The sequence below is a fragment of the Vipera berus genome (genome assembly GCF_964194415.1).
Source record: "Vipera berus genome assembly, chromosome: 3".
Classification (NCBI taxonomy): domain Eukaryota; kingdom Metazoa; phylum Chordata; class Lepidosauria; order Squamata; family Viperidae; genus Vipera; species Vipera berus.
The window spans coordinates 90,965,243-90,992,307 of record NC_138204.1 but is presented as its reverse complement, the minus strand read 5'-3'; the positions used below and the strand labels follow the sequence as shown (position 1 = coordinate 90,992,307).

At 39.8% G+C, this 27,065-nt stretch overlaps 1 protein-coding gene across 1 annotated transcript in view; it reads left to right on the top strand.

The window, feature by feature from the left end:
• Positions 1 to 27,065, top strand: part of COL11A1 (collagen type XI alpha 1 chain) — a gene marked incomplete at its 5' end in the record, with an annotated part of 296,431 nt that overhangs the window by 64,036 nt on the left and 205,330 nt on the right. Inside the window, one exon of the mRNA XM_081322302.1 lies at positions 21,638 to 21,766. Coding sequence (XP_081178428.1) covers positions 21,638 to 21,766 — 129 coding nt within the window. The remainder of the gene's footprint in view (positions 1 to 21,637; positions 21,767 to 27,065) is intronic.

Here is a 27,065-nt window from a genome sequence, read left to right as displayed (position 1 = left end):
ACTCGTCCCAGCTTCTGCCAACCTAGCAGTTCGAAAGCACGTAAAAATGCAAGTAGAAAAATAGGGACCACTACGGTGGGAAGGTAACAGCGTTCCGTGCGCCTTTGGCGTCTAGTCATGCCGGCCACATGACCACGGAGACGTCCTCGGACAAGCGCTGGCTCTTCGGCTTTGAAACGGAGATGAGCACCGGCCCCTAGAGTCGGAAACGACTAGCATGCATGTGCGGGGGAACCTTTACCTTTACCTTTATACACTTTTGTAGAAAACTCCGAGCCTCCGAGCCTCAAGTATTGGGGCCAAATAAAAATTTGGCACACAGTTTCTTTTCATGCTTTGGTATGTCAGATGGGCTCATAATGGCTGATATAGTACAATAGCTCCATTTTATAATTTTGAATTATAATCATGAAATGAAACTGCCAAAGTTGTAATATGTAAAAAGTAAATCAGCTTTCCTTACTTTGGTGCCCTCTATAGATGTTTTAAGGGATGCAGTGGCTCAGTGGGTTAGGACGCTGAGCTTGTTGATCAGAAGGTCAGCAGTTTGGCAGGTCGAATCCTGAGTGCCGCATAACAGAGTGAGTGCCTGTTACTCGTCCCAGCTTCTGCCAATCTAGCAGTTCAAAAACATGTAAAAAATGCAAGTAGAAAAATAGGGACCACTATGGTGGGAAGGTAACAGCGTTCCATGCACCTTTGGTGTCTAGTCATGCCAGCCACATGACCACGGAGATGTCCTCGGACAAGTGCTGGCTCTTCGGCTTTGAAACGGACATGAGCACTGGTCCGTAGAATTGGAAACGACTAGCACGCATGTGCGGGGGAACCTTTACCTATGGATGTTTTGACTTCAATTCAAATAATAGTCAATGGTAGTTTGACAGAAACATGTAATATTGAAAAGGGTACAAGACAGGGGTGCCCGTTGTCACCTTTGTTGTTTGTTTTAACATTGGAAATATTATTGATTAAGATACGAGACTCAAATAAAATTAAGGGAATTAAAATAAGAGATCAAGGTTATAGATTGAGAGGATTTCCGGATGACTTGGTGATTACATTAAGTCAACCGACTTACTCAGTTGTAGAATTGATGGGGATAATAATGTCATATGGAAAAGTTTCTGGATTTAAGATAAATATGCAAAAAACTAAAATATTGTCTAAAAATATGACCATAGAACAAAAGGTTGTTTCAGAAGAGCTAACAGGATTTGAAATAGTTAAAAAGATTAAATATTTGGGGGTATATCTTTCAGCTTCAAATGTAAAATTATACAAAAATAATTATGAATTGTTATGGTTAAAAATACAAAAAGAGTTAGATAGTTGGAAAAAATTACAATTATCCTTATTGGGAAGAATTGCAGCCGTAAAAATGAATGGAGGCGGTTCGGGTCTGGATGGGGAGGAACAGACTTCAACTCAACCCCGACAAGACTGAGTGGCTTTGCATATCTTCATCCCGGGTTTATTCGGACATTCCACCTCTGGCTATGGGGGGTGAACTATTACCCCCCGTAGATAGGGCTCGCAACTTGGGAGTCCTCCTAGATTCACGGCTCACCTTGGAAGACCATATAGGAGCTGTGACTAGGGGGGCTTTCGCCCAGGTTCGCCTGGTGCACCAGTTGTGGCCCTATCTTAGCCGGGATGATTTATGCACAGTCACTCATGCGCTCGTGGCCTCTCGTCTGGACTACTGCAACGCTCTCTACATGGGGCTGCCCTTGAGGACCACCCGGAAGCTCCAACTGGTACAGAATGCAGCCGCGAGAGTTGTGTTGGGAGTCTCCCGATACTCCCACGTTACACCTTTGCTCCGTGAGCTGCATTGGTTGCCGGTTGCCTTCCGGGTGAGATTCAAGGTACTGGTAATGGTGTTCAAAGCCCTCCATGGCATGGGGCCGGAGTACCTTAGGGAACATCTGCTGCCGGCATCAAGCTCCCTGTGCCCTGTGCGTTCCCACAGAGAGGGCCTCCTCAGGGTGCCACCGATCAGAGAATGTCGATTGGTGGCCCCCAGGGGGAGATCCTTCTCTGTGGGCGCTCCGGAGCTGTGGAATCAGTTACCAGTAGAGCTCCGGATGGCGCCCGATCTTCGCTCCTTTCGTCGCGATCTCAAGACGTTTTTGTTTGTACAAGCCGGCCTAGCCTGATGGGGATTGGTGGGGTTTTTTATTTTTTGTATTCTTAATTTGATCTTTGGGGTTTTATAATTGTATATTAATTGTTTTAACTTGGGCAATCATTTAATCTCTTTTTAATGTTTGTATTTTGTATTTTACTTTTGCCCTGTGAACCACCCTGAGTCCTCAGGGAGAAGGGCAGTATAGAAATATTATTAAATTAAATTAAATTAAATTAAATGATACCTATACTTAAAAAAGATTCAAATCTGGAGGAATGGCAGAAAGGTATTCATAAATTTGTTTGGGCAGGGAAAAGACCAAGAGTTAAATTTAAGATAATGCAAGATGTACGTGAAAGAGGTGGTCTTAAAATGCCCAATTTTAAATTATATTATGAGGCTGCTGCTTTATCATCAATTAGTGATTGGTTTAACACAAAGGAGATTATTGAATATTGAGGGTTATGATTTGTTATTTGGTTGGCATGCATATTTATTGTATGATAAGAAGGTGGATAATGTTTTTAAGACACATATATTAAGGTATGCTCTGTTGTGAGTTTGGAAAAAATATCGACATAAGTTAAATTATAAAATACCAATTTGGGCAATACCTAAACATGCAATAGAAAATATAAATGTGGGATTTAAACATGATGTGATTACGTACAAAGAAATTCTTAGGATAGAAAGGAATGTATGGCAATTAAAGCCATATAATATTTTAAAAGAAGGAAAGATAGTACAAACTTGGTTCCAGTATGGGCAGTTACAAGCAAGATGGAAAGAAGATCAGAAAGTTGGTATTTCGATAACTGATGGAAATTTGGTAAAACAAATTAGAGATCAAGGTCAAGCACATATAAGAAGGATATATAATGCACTGATAGAAATTGACTCAGAAACGGAACTTGTTAAAGATTGTATGATAAAGTGGGCCCAGAACTTTCAGGAGGTTATAACAATGGATACTTGGAAAAAGATATGGGTCAGAAATGTAAAAATTACACAGGCTCAAAATTTAAGAGAGAATTTTTATAAAATGCTTTATAGATGGCATTTAGATCCTAAAAAAATAGCAATTACGTATCTGAACTGCCAGCCCAAATGTTGGAGGTATGGTTGTGAGGATGCAACGTATTATCATATATGGTGGACTTGTAAAAAAGTTAAAGCTTTTTGGATTAAAGTTTGGTGGAATATGCAAAAGATATTTAAGAAAAAGATAAGGTTTTCTCCACAGTTTTTTCTGTTGGGTATTATTACAGATTGTACTGTCATAGATACTAAATTGATGTTGAATTTAATTACGGCAGCAAGACTTTTAGTAGCGCAATATTGGAAGAAGGAGGAAGTGCCTACTATAGAAGAGTGGACTTTGAAAGTTTCAAACCTGGCGGAAATGGCAAAGATTTCAGCATATCTGAAACAACAATCACAACAGAGTTATATTGTGGAATGGAGAAGATGGATTAAATATATTCAGAATAAATATGGGACTAAAAAGTTTCATTTAGTATTTGAATAAGTATTAGTTTTACATGATGTATTATTAGTTATTCATTATTGGTTAGTAATTTAGTTATGTTTAAGGGGAGTTAAAGCGCGATAGAATTTAATATGTTTTTTTAGTTAGGTAGCGTATTTTAGCTTACGTTTGTAAAGTTAATACCCTGTATTCAGCTCTGGGAAGTCGGGGGGGGAAGGGTTAGGGAGGGCAAGGGGGAGGGGAGGGAGAGGGAGGGAGTTTATGTTATTAAAAATGTATTTTAAAACTTTTCAAGAAAAAAAAAGGTCAGCAGTTTGGCGGGTCGAATCCTGAGTGCCGCATAACAGAGTGAGTGCCTGTTACTCGTCTTCCAACCTAGCAGTTCGAAAGCACGTAAAAAATGCAAGTAGAAAAATAGGGACCACTACGGTGGGAAGGTAACAGCGTTCCGTGCGCCTTTGGCGTCTAGTCATGCCAGCCACATGACCACGGAGACATCCTCAGACAAGTGCTGGCTCTTCAGCTTTGAAACGGAGATGAGCACCGGCCCCTAGAGTCGGAAACGACTAGCACGCATGTGCGGGGGAACCTTTACCTATGGATGTTTTGACTTCAGTTCTTGAATTACCAACCACTTGAGATGGATGAATCTTTTCTTTCATCTTATTTTTATACCACTGAAATTTCTCTTTTCTAAGAAATAGGACTGTGCATCTTTTCTCTGAGAAAGATAGAAGTTTCAAAAGAGTCCTCCTCTAAAGTACCAGCATCTTCTTTCAAACTGTGATTTAGCCTTTTTTTACAAAACGTTTGCAAAAAATCTGATGAACCTAAATATTTGGTACAATATCTACCTTGATCACCACAGGCAACACAGTAAATTTAGTGTTTCTTTTCCCTAAGGTAAAGGTAAAGGTAAAGGTTCCCCCGCACGCACATGCATGCTAGTTGGTCCGACTCCAGGGGCCGGTGCTCATCTCCGTTTCAAAGCCGAAGAGCCAGCGCTTGTCCGAGGACGTCTCCGTGGTCATGTGGCCGGCATGACTAGACGCCAAAGGCACACGGAACGCTGTTACCTTCCCACCGGAGTGGTCCCTATTTTTCTAATTGCATTTTTACGTGCTTTCAAACTGCTAGGTTGGCAGAAGCTGGGACGAGTAACAGGCGCTCACTCTGTTACGTGGCACTCGGGATTCGACCCGCCAAACTGCCGACCTTCCGATCGACAAGTTCAGCGTCCTAACCCACTGAGCCACCGCGTCCCTTTTCTTTTCCCTATCCATCTTCAAATAAATTTAAGTTAAGAGTGGATACAATAATCCTTCAGGAATTAGCCTTACCAAATAATCATAATTTTATCCTAATTTCTGTAATGAACTAGATCTGGGGACAATCCATTGAAAAAGAAAATGGAACTTGGAGGAAGCTCAGGAAATTATTCTGAGGATCATTAGGAAATCTCTTACTGGTGGGACCCTGAGCAGACCCTCCCTGTGGGAGCGCACTGGGCGAAGGGCATTTGATGCCGGCAGCAGGTGTTCCCTCAAATACCCTGGACACAGGCCATATAGGGCTTTATAGGTAATAACCAGTACCTTGAATTTCACCCGGAGGGCAACCGGAAGCCAATGCAGCTCGCGGAGTAGAGGTGTTACATGGGAGTATTGGGAGACCCCCATTACAACTCGCGCGGCCGCATTCTGCACCAGTTGAAGCCTCCGAGTGGTCTTCAAGGGCAGCCCCATGTAGAGAGCGTTACAGTAGTCCAAACGGGAGGTCACGAGCGCATGAGTAACTGTGCGTAGGGCGTCTCAGTCCAGATAGGGACGCAACTGGCGCACCAGGCGAACCTGTGCAAAAGCCCCCCTGGTCACGGCTCCTATGTGGTCTTCAAAATTGAGTTGTGAATCCAGGAGGACGCCCAAGTTGCGAGCCCTATCAACGGGGGGTAACACCTCACCCCCCATCGTTAGAGGTGGAATAGTCTGGTTAGCCCGAGATGCCGATATGCACAGCCACTCAGTCTTGGCGGGATTGAGACGAAGCCTGTTTCTCCCCATCCAGACCTGAACCGCCTCCAGGCACCGGGACATCACGGCGAGGGCATCACTGGGTTGGTTCGGGGTGGAAAGAAAAAGTTGGGTATCATCAGCGTACTGATGATACCCCACCCCGAAACCACGAATGATCTCGCCCAGCGGCTTCATATAGATGTTGAACAGGAGAGGCGAGAGAACTGACCCCTGAGGGACTCCACAAATGAGAGGCCTCGGGGCGGATCTCTGCCCTCCCGCCAACACCGACTGCGAGCGGCCCTGCAGGTAGGAGGAGAACCACCGTAAAACGGTGCCTCCCACTCCCAACCCCCTGAGACGCCACAGCAGGATACCATGGTCGATGGTATCGAAAGCCGCTGAGAGATCTAATAGGACCAGGACAGAGGAGCAACCCCTGTCCCTTGCCCTCCAGAGATCATTCACCAGTGCGACCAATGCCGTCTCCGTGCTGTGTCCGGGTCTGAAACCCGATTGGTATGGGTCCAGATAATCAGTTTCCTCCAGGAACAGAGGAAGCTGATGCGCCACCACACTCTCAACAACCTTCGCCAAAAAGCGAAGGTTGGAGACTGGATGATAGTTATTTAAAACAGCCGGGTCCAAAGCAGGCTTCTTGAGGAGGGGTCTCACCACCGCCTCCTTCAAGGCGGCAGGGAAGACACCCTCCTTCAAAGAAGCAGTTATTACTGCATGGAACCAGCCTCGTGTTCCCTCCCGAGCCACATAAGCTAGCCAGGAGGGGCACGGATCCAACAAACAGGTGGTGGTGCTCAGTCTCCCCATGATCCTGTCCACATCATCAGGGGAAACAGGGTCAAACTCAGTCCAGATAACGTGCTCAAGACCGCCCGATTCCTCCACATCAGACTCTGCCCAGTCAGAGTCCAGACCGGTCCGGATCTGAGCGATTTTGTCCGCCAGATGATGACTAAACTCCTCGGCTCGTCCCCGCAAGGGATCCTCTCTCACCTCCTGGTTAAGGAGGGAACGAGTCACCCTAAACAGGGCGGCCGGGTGATTATCTGCGGACGCAATAAGGGCGGCAAAGTAGTTAGACTTCGCCGTCCTTATCGCCGCAAGATAAGACCTTATAAAGGTTCTTAACTGCAATCGGTCGGATTCGGATCGGCTGGACCTCCAACTGCTCTCTAGACCTCGTCTCCGACGCTTCATCTCCTGGAGCTCCACAGAGAACCATGGGGCCCAACGGAATCTGCGCCGGGTCAGAGGTCGCATGGGTACAACACAGTCAAGTGCCCTGGCGGCAGCCGTTTCCCAGGCCTCCACCAGAGCATCGACTGGGCTGTGGGTAAGGGTGATAGGTATAGGCCCAAGCGCCCTCTGGAACCGATCCGGGTCCATTAGGCGCCTGGGGCGGAACCACCTGGTCGGTTCTGCTGCCCAGCAGCGGGGGGTGGCATAAAGGAAAACCAGCCTCAGGAGGTAGTGATCTGACCATGACAGAGGTGATGGACGGGGAACCCCCTCCCAGATCATCCAACCATTGTCCAGATAGGAACAACAGGTCGAGAGTATGATCCCCCACATGAGTCGGGCCCTCAATAACTTGGGTCAGGCCCATGGCCGTCATGGAGGCCATGAACTCCCGAGCTAACTCCGACGACCCTCCCAGTGACGGCAGGTTGAAGTCACCCAGGACTATAAGCCTGGGGAATTCCACCGCCAACCCTGAGAGAGTGTCGAGCAGCTCAGGCAGGGCTGTTGCTACACAGCCGGGTGCCAGGTATGTGAGCAACAAGCCCAACTGAGCCCGAGGACCACATCTCAAGAGGAGGGATTCACTCCCGGCCATCTGGACAATGGTGGCCTCCCGCGGACACAGAGTCTCCCGAATAACCACTGCCACCCCACCACCCCTGCCCTGAGCCCGTGGCTGGTGCAGCAGCCGGAAACCTGGAGGGCATAACTCGGTAAGAGGCACCCCTCCCTCCGAACCCAACCAAGTTTCCGTGATGCACGCTAGATCCGCACATTCCTCCTCGATCAGATCATGGATGAGGGGAGCTTTGTTAACTACGGATCTAGCGTTAAAATAGACCAACCTGAGCTCAGGGACCTGATCACCCTCATCCCCGGGTAAGAGGGTGCTAACCGGAGGGTCGGAGCGCGCCACCGCTCGGAGATAGCGGGGACGCGATCCCGGGTGTTGATATGGCCCTCCGCGCGAGCACCTGCTGCCATTCCCTATCGCCGTGGGGCTTTGAAGCCCCACCCCCACATTCCCAGAACCAGCAGCCACCTCCCCCGACCCCGTCCCGTCAGGACCCCTAACAGGTCCAGACTGAGTGCCGGTTAAAGATTCCCTCCCTACCCCCCTATCCCTCCCCCTCCCTAACCTTTTAAAATAACCGGCTAAAAATTTTATCAGGGGCCTCTTAGCACGTCTCAACTCGAGGCCCCTATCTAAGCCCAGCCGATTACTTAGTGATTTCTGTGCACATTCTGGTGCATAGACCACTTTATTTTCGCCATTTACTGCTTTTGTAACATTTGACAAATCTGGCAGGTGCATGCTGTAAAAATCTCTCTTGATGGTTCCACTTAGCACATTGTGCAGTGGAATGTTTTATTTAAGTTTTCTGGAAATTGTCAGCCTCCTTCATTTTGCATAGGAAGATTAAATGAATTCAGCAGCAGTGTACTCCAAAATCTATAATAATGAAGGCCAGGCTGTCTAGACTATTGTAATTTTTAGTCCATGGTTTTTATTATCAAAGAACTAATTAGAAAGTTCTTGGCACCTTCCCAGAAACATTTAGGCTTTTAAAAATGTAGATATGTCTTCTGCTGGAATAGCTTCATCCTGGCTTTCTAACAGTGAGATCATTGATATCAAACCTGGTAGTTTTACTACTGTAAGCCACTTTTCCCTAAGATGGAAGGTCAGATCTGGTTGTGTAAAATATTTGTTATATGTCATAATGTTATGTATACTTAGCATTATCTAGAATGATGTTTTTACAAAACCTAACCATCTAAAAGAAAGATTTTTTTTATATAAGTAGTGTCCAAAATATTTGAGAAATGTTTTAAACATAGACAAGGATCTATGTGAATTAGTGACTTTAGATATGAATCCAGTTACTTGCCCTGGATTCTGCCAAAGATGCTATGTTTTCTTTATCGCTAGCTGCAAACTTCCACTGTTTAAAGGTTTTACAGAGGATAGTTCTCATGATGAAAAGCACTCTTCTGGCTACATCAGACTCAGAAGAACAAAAAATGGGAAGGGAGAGGACTGCTTTTGAAATTGCCCATTGTGGCTTCACCTGAATAGCTGAATAATTTTGCACAAAATCAAATACCAAACACTTCTGGATGTGGTGGGTGATCCATTTCTATATCTGCAGGAAGTAGGGGAAGTTTGATTCTAAGTAGTTGCCGTAATACTGAAAGTGAAAATATAACTTCTGAGTGATGGGTATCAAATTCCAGTGACTAAGAATATTGCCATCTGAATTGGTGAGATAATATTTTGTCCCTCGAAAAAGCTTCCTTCTCTGATTGTCTGATTGACTGAATTTGCCATATTTTTATACCTTGGAGCTACTGAATCTGTTTTTCTTTACAGTTATTTATCAAGAGCTGAGGTAAGCTGATTGTTTGGTCCTTGGCTTTTCACATGTATCTCATAGCTTCTACTTAGGATAAAACATTTTTGATGTCACAGCCTGCACTATCTTCCCAATACAGTAGAGAATATTGTCATCACTATGACACTATGAAGGGTAATAATAGCTATGATAACAGTATGCTTGCTGTAATATATTATTAGACTGAGGAAGATCATAATGTACCATGCTTTTCCCAATGCTACCTTTCTCAAATAATTTAAAGTCAGTGCTGCTTAAATGATATGCAACGGTATGTTTTACTCTTCACGGGGATGAAGTATGCAATTTCCAAAGTCTCCTAATTCAGTAATCTAGCTGGGAAGGGTTTTGGGGAGGGTGCTTCGGATAGCCATTTATTATCTACTTTCTCATTTCGAAACATATTTTGAGCGCTATGGCAACATGACCTTTTGCTGATCAATGTATAAATGGTTGCAATGTGACTGGGCTATGTACTCTCTGAAATTAAAATAAAAACTTTTTCAGGTCACCACTCTCATCCTTTCTTGGGGGGCATTTGGTCAATGAGGGAATTGGAGTTCTAAGGAGGCAAGGTTATAGTACTTACATTCACCTCACTCAAATATTGTTGAAATGATAGATTTGTATCCTGAGAGGTTTCACAGAAGATTGCATTGTTTGAGTATAAGTGCCATGAGGTTAAGATGTGCTTGAATCAAGATGGATTCCTGGTGACTGCAGGGACATCCTGGATAATAATAAAGAGAGCCAGTTCGGTCTAGTGGTTATGGTACCCGGCTAGAAAGTGGGAAACTATGAGTTGTAGTCCCTTAGCCATGAAAGCCAACTGGGTCAGTCCCTCTGTCTCAGCCCAACCTACCTCATGAGGCTTTTGTTGTAGGGAAAATAGGAGGAAGATGGAGTATCATGTATGTTTGCTGCCATGAGTTATTTGTAAAAATAATAATGAAGGGATATAAATAAATAAATATAAACAATCTCCGCTGCCCCCACTACCTCCGCCACCTCTTCCTCTTCCTCTTCCTCCTCACTGTGACCAGAAACAACTTCTTGGTAGTTTAACCAATTATGACTGTATTTTGCTTTTTTCAAGATTAGCCAATGTCAGCTGTGTGCTGTCATATAAGATCCTAAGTCTGCAATTTGCTTCCAACCCCACAAAGAGGGCACTAGTTGAAAATAATGACACAGGAATAAATGAGAATTTATTTTAAATAAATTTGCATTCATACTGATTAGATTACTTTAATAGTTGTAAATGCAAATGATCTCATGTTCTAATAGAACATTGTAGTAGTTCTAGAAAATCAAGAAGCACAGTGAAAACAATACTAAGATTAGGGTCATTTTGAGGCAGGAATTAAAATGTAGTGTAAGCCATAAAAGAGGCTTAACATAAATTTAAAAAGAAGGTGACGCCCCATGATCCTCTGCCAAAATTAAACGAGGGATAATGTTTTGCTTCACTCACTTAGCTCCATCACTTCATTGTGTGGCCCTTGTCCTCCCCAAAAATGAATTTATCTGCTTCAAAAAGGTTGCACCCTTCTGGATTACATGTGGGAAACACCGGTTACACTCATAATAAACCAGATTGTTGGATAAAGTTTGGAACTCTTTAAAAATATTACATCAGCTGGAAGGAAAAAGAATTAGAGTTGAACAATCACCTAATACAATACTATTCCCACAGATAAAATAGCTGCACCACCCAGTTCTTAAGTCTCGGAAAATGACCTTTGCATAGTTGCCCTTGAATGTCAATGCTTGTTAACTGTTTCCCCTTTCTTTGGTTCCTTTCTTTGGCCCTGTTAGAAAGAAGAGTGTGGAACTGTGGACAGCAAAACAGCAGCAGCTTTAAGTACTTTTCTCTCCACAGTGCCAAACCGTAAAAAGGCCCTACGTGCTTCCTGCAAACACATGGTCTAGTAAGAACAAGCTTTTGCCAGAATTACACATTTGTAAATGCAGTAAACATCAAAAACAAAAAAAAACAAGCAACTTAACCTCAACAGACATTCCTAAATATAATTAATTAAGGCAGTTTGGTTTAGTGGTTAAGGCACCAGATTAAAAACCAGAAGACTGAGTTCTAGTCCCACCATAGGCATGAAAGACAACTGGATGACCTTGGTCCAGTTCCTCTCTCTCAGCCCAACCTACTTCATATTATTGTTATAGGGAAAATAGAAGGAAGACGGCATATTAGGCATGTTCACTGCCTTTACTTATAAAGTAATAAAGATGGGAGAAAATTTAAAAGAAAGAAAGAAAGAAAGAAAGAAAGAAAGGAAGAAAGAAAGAAAGAAAGAAAGAAAGAAAGAAAGAAAGAAAGAAAGAAAGAAAGAAAGAAAGAAAGAAAGAAAGAAAGAAAGAAAGAAAGAAATGCTGGTTTCCCAACAGCTGTTTCAGAACAGATGTTGATGGATATGAACACCTTCTATGAACAAGAATTAAGTCCGTAAGATGGGTGCCCAACCCCAGGTCAATGGACCAGTACTGCAACCGATCCGCACAAATAAGCAAAGCCCCATCTGTGGCATGCAGGCAGCACACAAAACCACATCCCCTCTGGTCCATGGAAAAACCTCTCTCCACCAGGTCCCTGGTGCCCAAAAGGTTGGGGACCTCTGCCATAAGAAGCAACCAAAGCAGAATTCTTTGGGATCTTTGGGTTTTTTTCACCCCAGAAAAAGACCACAGAATGAGGTGGTTACCATCCAAAGGGATTAGTGCAGAGGAAGAGACAGTGACAACATTACAAGGTGCTGAGTTTGTTCTGTTTCTAATCAAATTAATTCTTTATTCTTTGGTTCTGAATTCTTGTGACACCTGATTCTGCTGTGTTCTCTTCAGAAGGAAAGAAAAATTCAAAATTATACAGCGGACTATGGGAAATAATTTAGGCATCATTTTTACTTTTATCTTTTCAAGGATAAGATTGTGACTTCACTAATACTGAAATTTTGCTCAAAAAACCTCCCTAAAATACTACTTTCCCAAGACTTGGAATCATAGTCTCCCTTTCTTCCAGATTTTGGGAAGGACTCTATCAGATTCATATTTACTATTGGAGATACTTCTTTGCATTGTAGAGTTCTGTGAACATCCTTTGAAGATAAATCTAAAATTGTGAAAAAATGAATAAGGGAGATTCTGTTCTTATCAAGTTTTATTATAGGTTCTCCAGAAAGTATAAGTATTTTTTTTCTTTTTAGCTTACGTCCTCCTCTTAACGTAGGATGTGGAAGTTTACTTTAGAATGAGCATTTCTAGAGGCTGGAATCTGTTTTAGGTTTGGCTTGTAGTTGCTATGGGCATTTTAAAAGTTGCTATAATATATGTGTATAACAGGAATTGGATCATCAAATTTCACAAGAAAAAAAACATGCTGGTGAAGACTACTAGCCTCCCAACCAACACTACTAGCCTCCCAACCCTCACTTATTATTAATTCCTCATCAGCTGCCATCACATGATTTATTACAGTACTAGGTTAACATTAGTTGAAAATATTTTATGATTTTAATAATAATTTTGCAAAAAAGGCAGCTTTACTTCGAAGAGCTTACATCTTGTGATGATACATTTAACACCATGAGCAACAGCATCTGCCCATCCCAGATCCTTGGGAAGGTGGATAAAAATGCCAAATCCGGTCTAAATAAATGGCTGACTATGTGCTAAACAATAATAATAAGCAACCCCCCCTCCCCCCGAAAACAACAATAGAATGATTGTGGCAAAAGAAAGCAGAGATTGTACCAACAGTAATCTGCGTTGGGATTTTGGTGCAATCCCAAAACAACTGAAGCAGCACTTGAACATCATCAACATTAACAAAATCATTATTGGTCAATTGCAAAAGGCAGCATTACTTGGAACTGCTTACATCCTGTGATGATACGTTTAACACCATCAAACAACATCTGTCTATCCCAGGTCCTTGGGAAAGACTTAATAGGTGGATAAAAATGTCAAATTCAGTCTCAACATTTGGTTGACTGTGCAATGAACCATCATAATGGCAGAATGGATGCTTAAAATTCCTGGTTTAGAAGCCTGTTGTGCTTATAATACATCTGGAAGGTTCATAAAAAGTTTTCAGATGTTATATGGAATGCTGAGAACAGCTGATATCTAGTACTACAGTATACCCTAAGACAGTAGTGGCGAACCTTTTAGAGACCGAGTGCCCAAACTGCAACCCCAAACCCACATTTATCGCTGGGTGTCAGGTGGGAATGGCCCACTGGGTGGGTGTGGCTGTGGTGGTCATGGAAGATTGGGTGGGTGTGGCCAAGGTGGGTGTGGTCACCTCAATGTTGCTCTTGGGGAGGGACACCTGTGGTGGGTGGACAGGATTGGGGGAACCCCAGGAGGTCTGTGGCAGGTGGGGCAGTAGTCAGTAGACTCATCCTGTGGGGTGAGGCGAGGCAGGGTGGGGGTGCCATTGCCATGGGGCAAGGCAAGGGCTGGGATGCAGTGGTTGTGCCTGGGAAAAGGAGAGCATGCGAGGCCAGGAGGGATGGGATGGGGGGGAGGGAAACCAGCCGTGCCGGGATGCATTCAGCCACGTGGGACCCTGGCAAATTAGCAGGTGGCTGGTTGAAGAGGAACAGTTGCCACCTCCAGGGCATGGCATGGTTGCCCACAGAGAGGGCTCTGAGTGCCACCTCTGGCACCCGTGCCATAGGTTCACCACCACTGTCCTAAGAGTAAATACAACATGCATGAGAAGGTGGCAGTTTCAGCAATAGGCAGCTTTCATAGAACATAGAAATAACTCCACAAATGATTTACTTATTATATAAAGTCAGACAGTCTCTTTTTCCCCAGCCTGGTGTTTAGAAAATTACGATTTCTTCATTTTAATTCAACCTCCATAGATTTGTTTGCTATGATCAATAATCAGCTATATTAAATTCTGGTTAATCAACTTCAGTGATCCTAAATAGAAATGAATAAACCTAATTTTTGCAATGTTGATGACCATTAGTATTTCTAGGAACAAATTCTGTTTGATTTAGATGTTATTTCTCAACTATCTTTACTGCAATGGAAAAATACATAGAATACACAAAATTCATTTTGAACGCCTGAGGAAAAGTACTCCAGAATGCACTTATGTGCATGCACAGAAAATTATAACTCATTGTTAATATATATTTCAATTCTCAGCGGCATTTTTATTTTTTTTAAAAAAAATATGTTCCGATGTTGTATTTAAAGTAGTTCAAACATGGTAAAAATAATAATAGAAAAGATTGGTGTTTTCTGACATGAGGATTACAGAACAACAAGGGAATCATCACGTGGTTTCACACATTCCATTACACTATTACAGGTTGTTGTTCAGTCACTCAGTCGCGTACAACTATTTGCGACCCCATGGACTGGAGAACACCAGCCCCATTATCTTCCACTGTCTTCTGGAATCTGCTCAAACTTATGCCCACTGCATCAATGACACTATCTAATCATCTCATCCTCTGCCATCCCCTTCTCCTTTTGCCTTCAGTCTTTCCAAATAACAGGGACTTTTCCAGTGAGTTCTCTCTTGTCATTTGTTGGCCAAAGTATTTGAGCTTCGGCTTCAACGACCAGGGCAAAATGTCTTTAAGTAATGCCTCAGGAATTTAGTTTAGATCCCTATGGCTTACTGAAGCAAGATCTGACTATAGATAAATTTGTATGTGAGAAAAGAATTTCCCTGTTCAAGTAATCAGTTTTGAACAGCCAAAGCAATATTCATAAGCAAAGGTAATTAAAGTTAAGGAAACCTAAGGGTGACTTTAAAGTATTGTCTATTGCTTCTGGATAATTATTAGATTGTAAGATCCAAGTGTGGGAGAAGGTAATGAGAATAACTGTGAGTCAATTGCACCACTGTAAGTAAAATAAGATTAAAGTATTAATCTTCTGTACGCTCGATTAACTAGAGGATTAAATGCAAAACAAGTTGTCAGAATATGGGGATTGATTCTTTCATTGTTTGTTTTTTAGTAGGCAAATTGAGTCTTCATTAGTAACTAGCCTAATGCTAGGGGAAACTATTAATCTTTTTTACTGCTTTTTGAAAGGGAGCTGAAGGCAGGTTGAACAAGAGATAGCAGCTTATGCTTTATCATACTTCACAATCAGTGGTAGGATTCAGCTGGTTTGCAGCACTTTGGCAGAACTGGTAGCTAATTTTTTGTTGCCCGGGCCCAGAATGAACTTCCGGAAGCAGCATCCACACAGAGAACTGATTGTTCACATATTTGAATCCCACCACTATTCCCAAGTTGTATTTATTAAAAAAATGCTTATTTGATTTCAGTACAAAACCATATTGGCATAACCTACCTGTCTTAAGCTGATCTCTCATTCTCATTACAAATGCCACAGTCAGAATTCTGAGCTATCATACAGAAGTGGCCAAAATTGTGGAAACCTTTTGGGAAAAGTGTATTTTTGAGGTTTGATGGCTAATAACACCAGCTGTTTTGGAGTAGTACCATAAATTTATACATCAATGGAAAGATAATTTAATCAAGAATGTAATGCAACAAAGTTTGTTCAATTATCTGTACTGTGTTCTATGGAAAGTTATTTATTTTATTTATTTTATTTTAATTCCATTTATATCCAGAAAAAGGAAGCAAAACTTGCTTAGGTTGATATCAGGTAGCTTTCCTTCAACTGATTGTAGCCAAAGAGCATGAGTGTTTAGAGAGCCAATCAGGTGTCATCTTGTTTTGGCAATGAGCCAATCAGATCACAGTAGGATTCAGTTATTGATGTCATGTATTGAAGCTGAGAGGAGGACATTTGTCAGTGTGTTATGTGATCTTTATCAAGTTGGTTAGGTTTTTTTTCCCCTTTCATTTAGAGAGCTTGTAAAACATAATAAAATTAAAGTAATGGCGCAAAGAGTTGACTGGTTGCCCAGAAAGCAATGTAAAATAGTATCATTAAGTGAACAAGGCTACAGTTGTAAAGAAATTAGAAGAAAAATTGGTGGAAACTTAACCAAAGGTGGCATTTCTACTGTACACTTTTCCCACAAGGTTTCCACAATTTTGGCCACTACTGTAGCTGAATTCCAAGCTCCAACTTGGAAAATCATATATTGCCTCAAGCAGGTTGTAGAAGAAGAAAGAGAAGAAAGTAACAAAACAGATTTCAAATTTCACAAGTACCATAACTTCTTTAGTGAAGTTCCAGCTTTGACTAGTTTAGATACAAATCTGTTGAACATGAGAAATATCTCCCAAAGCATTGTTAAATCATTTAACTTTGCAGTTAAATCATTTAAGCTTTGCAGTTAAACACTTCTGATTACAAAGAATAGCCACAATGCATCACAGAATTTAACACTGTTAAGTTCATTATTTAGACTAGATGCAATCCATGTTTTAGTTAGATTAGTAAAGGTAAAGGTAAAGGTTCCCCCGCACATGCGTGCTAGTTGTTTCCAACTCTAGGGGCCGGTGCTCATCTCCGTTTCAAAGCCGAAGATCCAGCGCTTGTCCAAGGACGTGTCCGTGGTCATGTGGCCGGCATGACTAGATGCCAAAGGCGCACGGAACACTGTTACCTTCCCACCGTAGTGGTCCCTATTTTTCTACTTGCATTTTTATGTGCTTTTGAACTGCTAGGTGGGCAGAAGCTGGGACAAGTAACAGGCGCTCACTCTGCTACGCGGCACTCGGGATTCGACCCGCCAAACTGCCGACCTTCTGATCAACAAGCTCAGCGTCCTAACCCACTGAGCCACCGTGTCCCAATTTTAGTTAGATTAGCCTGCAATAATTTGTGTTAGATGAAATGTTAGTTTCAGTTTATTATTTATCTTGAATTTATGCTCACTCTATGCAGAGGTTAATGCACTTTGCTATTTTTTATTTTTTTTTTCATTTGGTGGGTCTATTGTGAGTCAGACTTTATGTGAAGTGTAGTTATTGCAGATAGTATATATACACTTTCTCAAAGATTTGTTCTTGTAACTGCAGTCTGTTTGTTTATTTGCACCCCATCTTTATTATTTTTACCAATTACACAAGGTGACAAAACATACTCAACATGCCTTCCTTCTCTTAGTTTCTCCACAACAACAACCCTGTGAGGTGAGTTGGGCTGAGAAAGAATAAATTGCCCCAGGTCATCCGGCTGGCTTCCTGTGGATACAGCTTAAAGGAGGAAAAAGTTAGCCCAGTGGTTTATATAAAAATGAAATGTCAGACATTCAGATTTGGCCGAATTCTCATTTTGCACTAAATTTTAATCTGTTCTTGCACGGACTTTTATCAATAAATCAACTTAATTGGATCTTCATGTGTGGACTTGATTTTTCATGGCTGATAGGTTGTAAGCTTTTAAGACCTTCATGGCACGGGATCAGGCTATCTGAGGAATTCATTGATTATACAAGTCTGGCCCATTAGGTCTGACAGAGAAGCCCTGCTGTGCCACAGACCTACATTTGGTGGTTCCCATGTAGCAGGCCTTCTCTGCCATGGCACCCGCATTATGGAACATTCTCTTCCTGAACATTTGGTTAGTTCCATCCCTTTTGATGTTTGGGAAATCCCTCAAGAACTGGTTATGCCACAAGGCCTGGGGGACCCACGGAACTGGAGGTTTAGATGTGGTTTCACTACTGAGGTGGATGTACTCACCCGCTTTCTGCTTGGGGTTTTGTCTATATTTAATTTTAATCGTATCCTTGTTAATGCTGATTTTTACAATTTTAAATAATCCTTATATTTAGTTGTTATATTTGGTTTAACAATTTAATGTAATTATCTTCTTTTATTATTGAACATCTTGCTGTCAAATATATTCCCAAATATTTGACCTAATTGACTGTTTGCAATTCTATTTTTTCTGATAATTGCTTTTTTGTTTATCTGTAAAAAAATAACTATCACTTTAGTTTTTTCTCTGTTAATCTTTAATCCTGCTATCTCTCCAAATTGTTCCATCTTTTCCAACAGTTTAGGAATCATCTCTAAGGGTTCCTCTAGAATGACTACCAAATCATCTGCAAATGCTTGCAGTTTGTAGGTTCCACCTTTTATTTTCAATCCTTTAATTTCTGGATCTTGCCTAATGTTTCTATTTAAAACTTCCAAAGTTAAACTAAATAGCAATGGGGATAATGGACATCCTTGTCATGTGCCTTTTCGTATATCAAAATTCTCTGTGTAATCCCCATTTACAATTACTTTTGCTGATTGTTTCTGATATATTGTCTGAATTGTATTTATAAAGTTTTGACCAAAGACCATTGTTTTTAGTTGTTGAATCATAAATTGCCAAAAAACATTATCAAATGCCTTTTGGGCATCTAAAATACTAGTGCCAGTTGTTTCCCTGGATGAAGTTCATAATATTCCAATTTATCTAGTATTACCCTCAAATTATTTTTTATTTGTCTCTTTGGCAAAAATCCATTTTGATCTGGGTGTATAAATTCAATCAAAAATCTTTCAGCCTCTCAGCTTATTATTGAAGTGAAGACTTTATAGTCCACATTCAATAGTGATATCAGTCTATAGTTTTTAATCTGGGTCAGATCTGAGTCCTCTGTTTGGTATCAAAGTTACATTGGCTTCTGTCCATGTATTTGGGAGTTTTGCCTCCAATAAAAGTTCATTACATACATTTTTCAGTGGTGAACGTAATATATCTTGTAAACATTTATAAAACTCTGCTGGGAGTCCATCTGGTCCCAGTGGTTTTTTTTTTTGTTTTTTTCTTTGTCTTTTTATTGTCTCTGTCAAATACATCATTGTTATTTTTTCATTTAACATAGTCTTAAAGTTTTCTGGAATTTTTGGTAAACTATTTTCTTCCATATATTGAGTCATTTTCTCCCATGGAGTTTCTTCCTTGTCATACAGTTTCTCATAGTATTCTTTAATTATCTTTTTTATTCCTTCATTTTTAAATTGTAAACAGCCTTTTTTAACTTTATCAATTTTTTCTCCTTCTGTTTTTTAAGTTTATAAGCTAACCATCTTCCTGGTTTGTTTGCATTTTCAAAAAAGTTTTGCTTTGCCCTTTTAATTTGTTGTGCCAATTTTTCTGATTCTATTAAATTAAATTTATTTTATTATTTCCATTTGTCTTTTCAATATTTTCTTTTGTGAGTTTATTTGTAGTTTAAGTTCTAATTTTAAAAATTCTTCTCTTAACAACTGACATTGTTGTCTCTTTTCTTTATTTTTTTTCACCATGTATGTTATCACTATGCCTTGAAAATATGCTTTGGCTGTATCCCACACATTTTGTAATGTTGTATCTTCTTTTTTATTTTCTTTGAAGAAAAATTCCATTTCTTTTGTTGCTAAGTCTATAAATTATTTCTCTTTTAATATAGATTGATTCAAAGTCCATCTTAATTTTTTTTCTGCATTCCTTTCCACACCATTTTTAATGGGTTATGATCTGCCCAAGTACCTAATTCTATTTCAATTTTCTGCATATTAACCCTTAATTCAGGCATCATCCAAATCATATCAATTCTGTATGTATGTGTGTGTGTGCACACACACACACACACACACAGACACACAAACACACACATATACTTGTATATATGTGTGTGTGTGTTCTTTTATATGTAAGAATATAAAAGAATGTTTTATATATGTATTCTTTTTATTGCCTATTGTGTGCCACCCAGCATCACTTCTTGCCAAATATGCAGCTATATAAATTTGATTAATTAATAAATGAATCATAATGTTTGTTGCTTTGGTTTAAGGTATTATGTGAACCTGACTATAGTAATTTCTGACTTAGCGTATTTTAAAAACTTAGGCAATTGCGTTTTGTCCTACAAGCTCCCTTGGTTTTGTGCATTATGTAAAATTGTGTACATTCAGATGACGTAGAATGAAATAGCACCATATATCTCTAGTGCCAATTTCTGTGTTTGTTGTTGAAATTCTGTACCTCTATGTGTATAGAAATGCCCATGCTCTCTCCGTGCTATCAGAAGCTCTGGAAAAGTTGCCTATTGAACTAAAGAAAGAAAAGGCATGGATATGTCACCCTACCTAACTCCCTGCATGTGTTTCTGTGGGTCATTTTATTAGGAACCAAAGTTATAGTTGCCAGGAATTGTAATTATCTGCCCAAAGATGAGGGAAAGATGTTTCTTTGTTTATATCACTGTGTCTCAACCTTGGCAGCTTGAAGATGAGTGGACTTCTACTCCCAGAGTTTCCTAGCCAGCCATGGAGGATTCTGAGAGTTGAAGTCCACACATCTCCAAGCTGCCAAGGTTGAGAAACATTGGTTTATATATGATTTATATCACTGCCCATCTTACATAAATCACTGTGGGTGGTTTACAAGATTAAAACACACAACAAATAATTCCCAGTTTAGTCCAAGGATATACAATAGCCCCACTCACAGAAAAACACATCAATTACAGAATTCATCTACCTACTTGATCCAACTGCCTGGGGAAATAGCCAGGTCTTCAATGCCTTGTGAAATGCACTATTATTTTATGTCTGGAAAAATGAAGGGCCATGATCCCACAACATCAAATCATTTTAATACTATGGGATTTAATGGAAAGTATTTTTCAAAATATACTGGGTGAGCTAAAGTTTTCTTCATTTTGATTTAGTTGTAAACCGCCCCCCCTCCTTTTAAGTTGTGTAAATTAACCAATAATAATAAATATCTAAAACCTCATTTATTTCAATGTTATAGTCATGGGTTTAAATCAGCATTTCTCAACTTGGTAGTTTCCAGATGGATCAAACTACAACTCTCCAAAATCCCAGATAGAGATTATTAACTATATTGACTCCATTCAGTCAGTTATTAAATGTGCTACTACTCTTCACTAGCCATAAATGCATATGCTGTATGTCATTACTATTTAAACTCTGAACTCTTTTTTTCTTTATGGAAGGAGCCATCAGAAGCACCTATCTAGTTATACATATTAAAGCTGATAATATGTGAATAGTATTGTTCCCATCTATTACATCACAACAAGGTAGTTTCAGCCTCCATTTATGATTTGTGCAATCACTTGGCACATAAGGGTTTAAAAACATTTGGCACTTGCCCCAAAATGACTTCATTTCGCTATAAATCTCCTATTTGTTTGTAACAAAGCTATTAACAAGCTGTGCTAGAGCCACAACAGACAAGATATAAATTACTCAAATAAATTAACAGGTGCTGCAGAATAATAAAATCCGTATTAGATGTATCTCACTTAAACAAGCTTGCTTTGTAAAGAAGAAGGATTCCTTTTCATTAACACCCCCCGAATGGCCTGTGATGCTTGCTAATCTATAATCTTGTGTTTCCCTGGCAGGGTGATATCCAGCAGATGCTGATTGTTGGTGATCCCAGAGCAGCCTACGATTACTGTGAGCACTACAGCCCAGACTGTGATTCTCCTGTGCCTAATGCTCCCCAAGCTCAAGAACCTCAAGTGGAGGAAGTAAGTAATGAGCCATTTTTTTAATGAAATGTATTATATATTTTAGCAGGTATGTTGCATTGATGCTATTGTGGAAGATTGACCTGGAGCTAAATTCCTCCTATTCTGAGTGTGAGTGAATCAAATATTGCCTCTCTGTCCTATCTTGCATGCATGTGTAATTTATACCCAGACCGCTTTTCTTAATATATTCAAGACCCGCCTTCAATTAAATGGACAGAAATGTAATGTTTTTTTGATGGGATTTTGGAATGTTGGAAATAACTAGGAAACATGGATATGTTCTCTTAACTGAGGTCATCTCATTAAAGCAGAATCTGTGACTAAGATTTCTAAATATGATTGAGCCATAGTACTTCTCAGTGAAATGGAACTATCTCACATAGTAAAAAAAAAAGTGACTGGCAAGAGTAAGTTCTTAACTCTCACCAGTGCATTCTTCTTGATTGCAAGCTGATTTCCAGAGAATCTCTCTGGCTTCTTTGGCATTTTTATAGTATCTTCCCCTAGTCATTCATTTGATTCCTGCTCCATTTCTGGATTTTGTCTTGGTGTAATAATAATTTTAAAAACCTGATTTTTTCCCCCCAAAATAGTCCTTGCTATTCTCCCACTGAGCCCTAAATGTAATCTCCAATCTTACAAAATAAGAACTGAAAAAGATAGAGAAAAGCTAGTTGCAAATGCTATTCCAAGTTGACTTTCTATGCTTTTTTAAAAGGCTAACAAATTTGTGGAATAAGGATATGGCTAATTTAATAAAATTGGCGATATCCTTATTCCACAAATTTGTTAGATGCATGGAAGATTTTGAAACATTGCTGTCTGATAACCCTATTGATTATAATGTACCAGTTAGATGCTTATGTTATAGTCTTTAACTAGTTTGGAGTACAGTAAATATCTGAGTCTGAGTAGGCTTTGATTGCTTTTGTGATTTATATTTAAGGCTGAGCATGCACACTGCCTACTTTATCTCTGAAGTCATGGGTGGCAGATTTTAATGGGGGTGGACTTTCCTTCCTTCCTGTTTGTCTGTCTGTCTGCCTACTCTGTCCATGAAATCAGATACATCTTATATTTATTTCTACAGTGTTTCCCATTAGCCCACAGGTCAAAGATGAGAGAAAGGTGAATGGTGGAAAGGATCTTTATAAATACTAAATTTTGTCTTTGTCCAAAGTTCCCAACAGAGATAATTTAAACCCAATCTAAAATTTCTGAATAAATGAGGATCGTTTATTTTTGCATGTAGTGCATTAAATTTTCCAATAACCTCTGCTAATTTCTCCATGTGAATACTTATAGGATATTACAGTTGGCCTAAGAAACATAGAAACATTATCACTTCTTTGTATTGTTCTTTACGGCAATTTTGACTGCAATTAATTGATTTTGTAACCTGTCACTTTTGTGAGCCTTACTTTTGAGATTTAAAGATTTATCTTAAGATTTATTTTGAAATTTAATGTATATTTGAAAATTATATTTCAAATGTGTTTAACAAATATTTTTGAACAGGTGTTGATTTTCAGAGTGACAAGCAGTAAGTATCTTTAGACCTCAAAGGACAAAGAGAATTTGCATTTTCAAATTGTGACATAGATTCATTTTGTACTTGAACATCTCTATGACCTGCTCTCTTTGGACTCCTCAGGAGCCACAAGGAATTTAAATGTAAAAGCTTCTAGTTTATATTATTGATTATTATAAGACGAATGAAAAGTTGGGACTGCTCTAGATTGAATTAAAAGACTCATTGCTTGTGGTAGGAACCTAATCTTTTGAACTATTCAACAGTCTGTGCTTAGGATTCAAAATATCTTAAGGATGTGCAGTGATTTCAGTTTGCTAGACAATCTGATGCTACTATACTATCTGCACTTTCAGGCTTTGCTGCTAAGAATTTAACATCCATACCATGCAATAGGTTTTAGTATCTCAAGGATTTAGTAATCCTCGCTCTATCCTCTCATTATTATCTTTAACATGCCTATTCACCCTTTCATTAACAGAAATATAATAAATATAATAATGTAATACAGAGAAAATGATAAAACCAATTTATAAATATAAAAACCATAACTAAGGCAGGGTGGCACAGTGGCAGACAGAGAAAATCATGGATAGGCTGGGCAAGTGAAAAAAGCTTTCCATTCAGATATTTCATGGGTGCTCACGAAGATCTTTAGAATAAAAGTGGGCATCTAGAAAAGAAGATACTTCAAATAAACCCTTATGTGATTCTCCCATTAGAGAATACCAGTCCCTGAACCATAGCTAAATAAATACCGGCAAAAGAATTGACAGCAAGGTATCTGAGGATTAGATTGAGATCTATAAATTGTTTGTGACCTTATAAATCAAAAGGAACAAGACCATGTGGTGTACCTCTACTACTACTACCACTACTAAAGTAGTTGTCAAATTACAATCATTCATTTAGCATCCATTTGAAGTTGCAATGCCACTGGGAAAAAAATAACTTACAACTGGTCCTCACACTTATAACCTTTGCACTATCCCCACAGTCATGTGATTAAATTTCAGGCGATGGCAACTGGCATGTATTTGCAATGGTTGCAGTGTCCCAGGTCATGTGGTTGCCATTAGTGACTTTCATGGCAGATTGACAGGAAACTCACACTGACAGGAAAGTCAGTCAGGGAATCTGGACTCACTTTAATAGCTGCATAGTTTCCTTAAGAACTGCAGTGATGTACCTAACAGTTTTGGGCATTTAACTGTAGAAGAAAAAGGTTGTAACATCAGTTGTGGTTCAATTAACAAACCACTATAGGTAGCAATGGAAATTCTGGTTCCGATTGTGCTCATAAGCCAAGGACTATCTGCATTATAATTTTGAATGAGGCTTAAGAGTTGAGGCTCTGTCACTTCTTCTTCTTTAAACATTCTCTTTCAGGATAATAATTTAATAGCTAAACAAACAGCTTATTTAATGATGTAATGGAATATAAGGTGGATGATGCAATGATAGGAATGACTCAGCAGGGTCTGTGTCTTTTTAAGAGCCTGAGTATAAAAGGGAAGGCTTTTGCTGGAATGTCTCTCTCTCTTGTCCGTTTCCTGCTATAATTGCTCTGTGTTGGAGTTAGCTGTATTATCATGTGTTTGTATCTTGTTCCTAGTGTATATTGTAGATAGTGTAAGATAAACCACCATTTAATATAAATCACTGTTTACTGTATTTATTCCTGGGCTATCTCAGTGCAATAAGACTGTGCACGCTCTGACATTCTCTTTGCATTGTTCAGATACATTAAACTAAGTCAAGACAAATCATATTAGTGTAATCCCAACTTGGGAGTCAGAGATGGAAGAAGAAGGAAGGAAGAGGAGGGAGAAGGGAGAAGGGAGAAGGGAGAAGAAGAAGAAGAAGAAGAAGAAGAAGAAGAAGAAGAAGAAGAAGAAGAAGAAGAAGAAGAAGAAGAAGAAGAAGAAGAAGAAGAAGAAGAAGAAGAAGAAGAAGAAGAAGAAGATCATCTATCTAATGATGTATATTCTGGCCTTCTCCAGGCTGGATTGTCCCCTCTAGTATGTGCATAAAGTATAAGCAAAGTTGAAAATGCCTTGCTTGGAACATAATTCCACCACTCAATAAATCTCAGTACCTTGACTGAGGAAACTGATCTCCAAAGGGAAGTCTGCTTCATTTGTTTTGACTTGGCCCTAGTTGCAGGAGACATCTGAAAGAAAGCAAATACATGTTTAAATTAAAAATGTTTTATGGAAGGAAGAGCCGAAGGAAGTCTAGCTATACTTCCTAAGGGACTCATTGCATGTTTTTTTTGCCCTCATTAATGTATTTTTCCTTTTCTCCCAAATCCTGCTGCCTTATTAGAGCTGTTTTCCCTTAGAGACACAGATCATATGAGACAGTCTTTTAATGTGTGACACAAAGGAAGTGTATGAATTAGATAAATTATCCCAAGTAAAGATAATAAAACGGTCTACTTAGGACAGCATTTCAGGGTATTTCCTGAAAGCAATTACAACATTATCATCCATAAATATTTCAGTAACCTTTGATTCTTGTACAGTCTTTGGGAACTGACCTCTTCTAACCTCAAATCATTTAACGTGATAACAATTTGTGCCTGTGAGTCAAATTATGTGCAGCAGTGGAGAAAAGGCCCTTTCTTTCAGAAATGCTTTGGAATTCCTCCACTGTGACAGTGTTGTCAATATGCATTAGATGATGTCATGTACTAATATGCATTAAGACAGGGAAATGGCTTAACTAAGGAGGGAGAACCAACCTAGAATTAAGGAGAAATTTCCTGACAGTGAGAACAGTTAATCAGTGGAACAACTTGCCTTCAGAAGTTGTGAATGCTCCAACACTGGAAATTTTTAAGACGAGATTAGACAACCATCTGTCTGAAATGGTATAGGGTTTCCTTGGCTTGGACTAGAAGACCTCCAAGGGCCCTTCCAACTCTGTTATTCTGTCTTTGGCCAGGCTAGCAACAACCTAATTCAATGAACTCTGTCCAGAGATTGTCAGAATTAGAAATATTTCCAGAACTCAACAGCATTTAGTTTTTATGGTCTTTAAACAGGATTTCTACATAGTAAGATTTCCTACTCTAAAAGCAAACCCTAAAACAATTGCTTCTTCTTTGAAATTGTAGTAATATCATCCATTCAAGTTAGGATGTAGATAAACTTTGCAGTGCTTCCCTAAGTCCCTTATTACCACCTTTGCCATTTAGCAATGCCTTTTATAGTGCATAGTAGGGTGTGAAAATCAGCCTCCTTTGGATTTGAGATATTTGTTGCATGATTTATTAATACACTAATCATGCAACAATACAGTACATGTGCAAGAGCCAACATTCATTTACATTTTTAATATAAATATAAACTGCAACTTGAATCTTTTGAGGTTTGCATTACAAGGACAAACTCTGACTAGGAGCCACCCAGATTTGGTTGAAAGATGGGCAACTATATAAATTGTTTTAAACAAATGAGCAAACAGGCATTTACAGATTGATCTGGGCAGTATGGATTAAGAAAGTTCTCATTGGGAATCATAACGTAGGATTTCCTTAAAACAAGTACGTATTCATATTAAACGCATTTGCAGCAACTCCCCTCCCCTCCCCATTTTCAGGCAGGGGCAGGGGGCATGTCAATCATTAATACATGCTGGAAATGGAGCATTCTTTCTCCTTCATCAGCTTCCAGGCCAGTGCTGTTTATTTTAGATAGTTTAATTGATCCATTCATTTATCATTACTTTAAATCTTCCTTCACGAAGGATTTAGTAAAT